The 4,939-nt window shown below is 31.5% G+C and overlaps 1 protein-coding gene across 1 annotated transcript; it reads left to right on the top strand.

Moving 5' to 3' along the window:
* The first annotated feature begins 232 nt into the window (after positions 1-232).
* On the top strand, positions 233-4,206 carry LOC106474407 (DNA polymerase epsilon subunit 4-like). The gene is made up of 3 exons (XM_013935099.2): positions 233-480; positions 3,556-3,640; positions 4,143-4,206. Exons 1-3 carry the CDS (start codon positions 241-243, stop codon positions 4,193-4,195), a joined length of 378 nt encoding a protein of 125 aa, XP_013790553.1. The 5' UTR covers positions 233-240; the 3' UTR covers positions 4,196-4,206.
* Positions 4,207-4,939: the final 733 nt, after the last annotated feature.

The following is a 4,939-nucleotide window of genomic DNA, read 5'->3' as shown; positions in this document are numbered from 1 at the left end:
AATATTGTTATTTATGGATGTCTTAGGTAAATGTTGGTAATTATTTCAATATGTTCGCTTTACTGATAGACAAAATCAAACACGTAGACTTTTATAGAAGTATAAAAATGGTGAATTAATTATGATACAGCTAATAACTTCTTAAACAGGGTGAAACATATAATTTTTTATCATCTTATGAGTGTTTGAAAGGTTTTTGAATATATATGATACATGAAGGAAAGAGGGCGACACAATAAAATGGCGGCAAATGAAATTGACGTAATGGATCAAGAAGCTGACGATTTTTCACTTGAAATAGAAACTGTTAATGTTGATGCAGATGAAAATATAGAAAAGGCAGAAGAAAAATCAACTATCAACACCAAAACGGAAAAATTAGTTCGGATACCACTTACAAGAGTTAAGCATTTAATGAAACTTGATCCAGACGTTACATTAGCTAGCCAGGAAGCCGTTTTTCTTATTGCCAGAGCAACGGTAAATAATAACTAAACAAGTATATTGGGCTTAGTTAGTAATAGTATTACTGTTATTGTTACAAATACTAATATTAAAATATTATATTGGTGAAAGTCGAAGGTAGCTTTTAAACTATGTTCAGACAAACGAACTGCCTTTTTCTTGTATTTTTTGTACTTACGGACTCTCCTAGTCTCTGTGTAACTTGTAAGTGTGTTGTGGTGCAAGAATTTTCAGCCAATTTAGGGTGACGACTGTTCCTTGGGTTGAGCTTGGGCCCCCGGATGTTGTTGTGATTGAGAAGTGCTACATACGATCTATATTATAGTATATATATTGTTATGGTTCACTCAGGCTGACCATATGGACTATACAACGGAGGCATAAACAGGACATAGGAACCAAAAAATAATTGGTATGGGGAAATATACCTTTTACCGTAATTACTATAAAAAGGCATTTACTTTGTCTGAACATATTTTAAAAACTTTTACCTACACCCACTATGACTATTAGTATGTAGGATGACTATATTATAAGTATATTATAGTTACTTAGGGCTAGCAATAAGTTATTAAGTAAGATAAACAATGTACAGTAGGACATTCAACAGGTGACCATCTTTTAATTAATATTAACTTTGATCAAACTCAAAGCAAGCTACTACTAGTACTACACAGATCAGAACTACACATATATATCTAGTAGTAGTAGTAATGACATAGATAATTACAATTTAAATATAATGCTCAAACTACACCATATAACTTATTATAATTACACACACACACACGCACACATGTGTATATATATATGTTATAATTAGAAATTATAATACTGAGAATGGTTAAAATGCATTACTTCATCAGTTGGATACCCTTGCACCTAAATCCAGAAACTAAGCTAACACTAACAGTTATAATAAAACAACAAAATATAAATTAGAAGTAATAATAACAAGTTTCTCTTGTTAAGACTGATTTCCAAGTATGAACTACCACACTGTGATAAAAGTTATATTTGACTCATCCACCTTTGTAGATTTAGGCCTAGCTAATAATGTGAAATAATCTTTATAATAATAATAAAATGAGTTCTAATTAATATAATAACCAGTACTGTTAATGAAAGTAACTTTAAATAAATGATAAGGTATAACTAACTTACTGGAGAGTAAATAATAATCACTATCCCTTAAATCTGTTAATAATGAGCGAACTAGTTTACTATCACTTCAAGTGATTTGTTATCTTCCAGCAATTTCATCTTTTAACTGTAACTATTACATGACTACAAATTACTTTTTAAAGAATCATTTTCTGATTTTGTTATAATAAGGAAATAATAATAATTGATTTGTGAGTTCAGAGTATGATGAGTTACTAGTTTTCTTCAATTATGTAGTAGAGAATAACCTCATTTGTTAAATCAGTATCTAATAATACTAATATTATGATTAACTAGTCCTTCTATATGCTGTTTTTATATTTTGTTATTTAATTATTTATTGGTCAGCTTATTACCATTTTCATTTATGTTAGTTTGTTTTGTATTAACATACCAGTCTTGAATAGAGTTTAAACTTTGGCCATTTGCAGTGAGGAACAAGATGATAAATAGGTTTCTCACAATGGAGGACTCTCTCACTAACTAGAGGTGATCAATAGGTTTCTCACAATGGAGGATTCTCTCGTTAACTAGAGGTGACCAGTAGCTTTCTCACAATGGAGGACTCTCTCGTTAACTAGAGATGATCAATAGGTTTCTTACAATGGAGGACTCTCTCATTGACTAGAGATGATCAATAGGTTTCTCACAATGGAGGACTCTCGTTAACTAGAGATGATCAATAGGTTTCTCACAATGGAGGACTCTCGTTAACTAGAGATGATCAACAGGTTTCTCACAATGGAGGACTCTCATTGACTAGAGATGATCAATAGGTTTCTTACAATGGAGGACTCTCTCATTGACTAGAGATGATCAATAGGTTTCTTACAATGGAGGACTCTCTCGCTAACTAGAGGTGATCAATAGGTTTCTCACAATGGAGGACTCTCTCATTAACTAGAGATGATCAGTAGGTTTCTCACAATGGAGGACTCTCTCGTTAACTCGAGGTGATCAGTAGGTTTCTCACAATGGAGGACTCTCTTGTTAACTAGAGATGATCAATAGGTTTCTTACAATGGAGGATTCTCCTACTAACTATAAGGTTGACATTTTTTGTAGTGGGAGGGATTAAAAGACTACGACTAGAATTTGTTGGTCAGGTGCTAATATATAGAACATTATAGATTGTTGTAACAGTTGACTAGAATTTGTTGGTCAGGTGCTAATATATAGAACATTATAGATTGTGGTAACAGTTGACTAGAATTTGTTGGTCAGGTGCTAATATATAGAACATTATAGATTGTGGTAACAGTTGACTAGAATTTGTTGGTCAGGTGCTAATATATAGAACATTATAGATTGTGGTAACAGTTTAGTTGCTGGTATCGAAAAACATTCTATTCTTGTAGTGCATGTGATGTTTGGAAATAATAAATCAGAGGAGCTACTTAAAAAATGTAAAGAACTTCTTCAGATGTTTAGAATATTATTCCTCATCGTCTTGCCAAAAATGGTCTGTATCCATCGATAACAATGGACGCATGGATACAATTTCATATTTTTTGAGAGCCTACTGAGTGCCCCTCTAGTATTAACTTGTTGTTTTAATAACTTTGTAACTGAATGTTTATTGTTTTACAGGAACTCTTTAGACTCTTTATTAGGTTATTGTTTCCCTAAGTTTGTAACTGAATGTTTATTGTTTTACAGGAACTCTTTATTAGGTTATTGTTTCCCTAAGTTTGTAACTGAATGTTTATTGTTTTACAGGAACTCTTTAGACTCTTTATTAGGTTATTGTATCTCTAAGTTTGTAACTGAATGTTTATTTTTTTACAGGAACTTTTTGGACTTTTTATTAGGTTATTGTTTCTCTAAGTTTGTAACTGAATGTTTATTTTTTTACAGGAACTCTTTAGACTCTTTATTAGGTTATTGTTTCTCTAAGTTTGTAACTGAATGTTTAGTTTTTTACAGGAACTCTTTGTTGATTCTTTAGCCAAGGAAGCATTTTCATTTACTTCTCAAGCAAAAAAGAAGACACTACAGAAGAAAGACATAGGTAAATGTTTCATTAAGAGTTATTTTTGTTATTAAGAGACTATTGTCTCTTATCTTTAGTGAAAGGAAAGAGTGACATTGTATTATTTTTAATTTCTTGATAAATTCTATAATTGTCACTTGTTGTACAAACAGAATACACATGCAGCCTGGGAAGAATAGTGACAAAGATTGTGGTTTTTAATTCTATGCTTTTCAGAGTTGGAAATATAAGCAAATCTAACAAGTCCAGTGGAAATTAACAGGTACAGATAACTAGAGTTTAAAAACCAATTTCTATTACCAGTTATTCAAGCTTTATTCTTTATTATACATTAATTTAATGTAGATTCCAATCTGGTACTTTAAAGTGAAGTCTTTATCAACATCACACAAAACATCATTATGTTGTTATATATTAAAATGATTAATGAAAAAGCTATAAAAATCTTAACCAAAAAGACATGTATATATATATTACAACCTTAGATATTAACGAAACTATAATATATTCTTCATTGCAGACTCGTGTATTGAAGTAGTTGATGCTTTGTACTTCCTGGAAGGTAAGAAGTAGTTTATAGTAGGTGAGGTAAAGCTGTTTACACGTGTAAAATATGAAAGGTAGTTTATAGTAGGTTAGGTAAAGCTGTTTACATGTGTAAAATATGAAAGGTAGTTTATAGTAGGTTAGGTAAAGCTGTTTACACGTGTAAAATATGAAAGGTAGTTTATAGTAGGTTAGGTAAAGTTGTTTACACATGTAAAATATGAAAGGTAGTTTATAGTAGGTTAGGTAAAGCTGTTTACACGTGTAAAATATACAAGAAATATTGTGGATAAACTCAAGATTTTAATATAGCTTATAGAATGATTAGGATGAAAGACACCAAGTTCTGATACTGTCAACCATAGAATGGTAGTCCGTATGTTGTTCTACTATTAGGATGAAAGACACCAAGTTCTGATACTGTCAACCATAGAATGGTAGTCTGTATGTTGTTCTACTATTAGGATGAAAGACACCAAGTTCTGATACTGTCAACCATAGAATGGTAGTCTGTATGTTGTTCTACTATTAGGATGAAAGACACCAAGTTCTGATACTGTCAATCATAGAATGGTAGTCTGTAGGTTGTTCTACTATTAGGATGAAAGACACCAAGTTCTGATACTGTCAATCATGGAATGGTAGTCTGTATGTTGTTCTACTATTAGGATGAAAGACACCAAGTTCTGATACTGTCAATCATGGAATGGTAGTCTGTATGTTGTTCTACTATTAGGATGAAAGACACCAAGTTCTGATACTGTCAACCAT

Source organism: Limulus polyphemus, unplaced genomic scaffold, assembly GCF_000517525.1.
Source record: "Limulus polyphemus unplaced genomic scaffold, Limulus_polyphemus-2.1.2 Scaffold7181, whole genome shotgun sequence".
Taxonomy (NCBI): Eukaryota; Metazoa; Arthropoda; class Merostomata; order Xiphosura; family Limulidae; genus Limulus; species Limulus polyphemus.
The sequence above is the reverse complement of the archived record's forward strand: the minus strand, read 5'-3'. Positions and strand labels throughout refer to the sequence as shown.

What these genes read in the sequence shown, in the direction of transcription:
- LOC106474407 (XM_013935099.2), top strand. Translation starts at nt 241, where the DNA reads ATGGCGGCAAATGAAATTGACGTAATGGATCAAGAAGCTGACGATTTT. An exon ending in TTCTTATTGCCAGAGCAACG is followed by an intron (nt 481 to 3,555) that starts GTAAATAATAAC and finishes AGTTTTTTACAG; the next exon opens with GAACTCTTTGTTGATTCTTT. An exon ending in ACTACAGAAGAAAGACATAG is followed by an intron (nt 3,641 to 4,142) that starts GTAAATGTTTCA and finishes TCTTCATTGCAG; the next exon opens with ACTCGTGTATTGAAGTAGTT.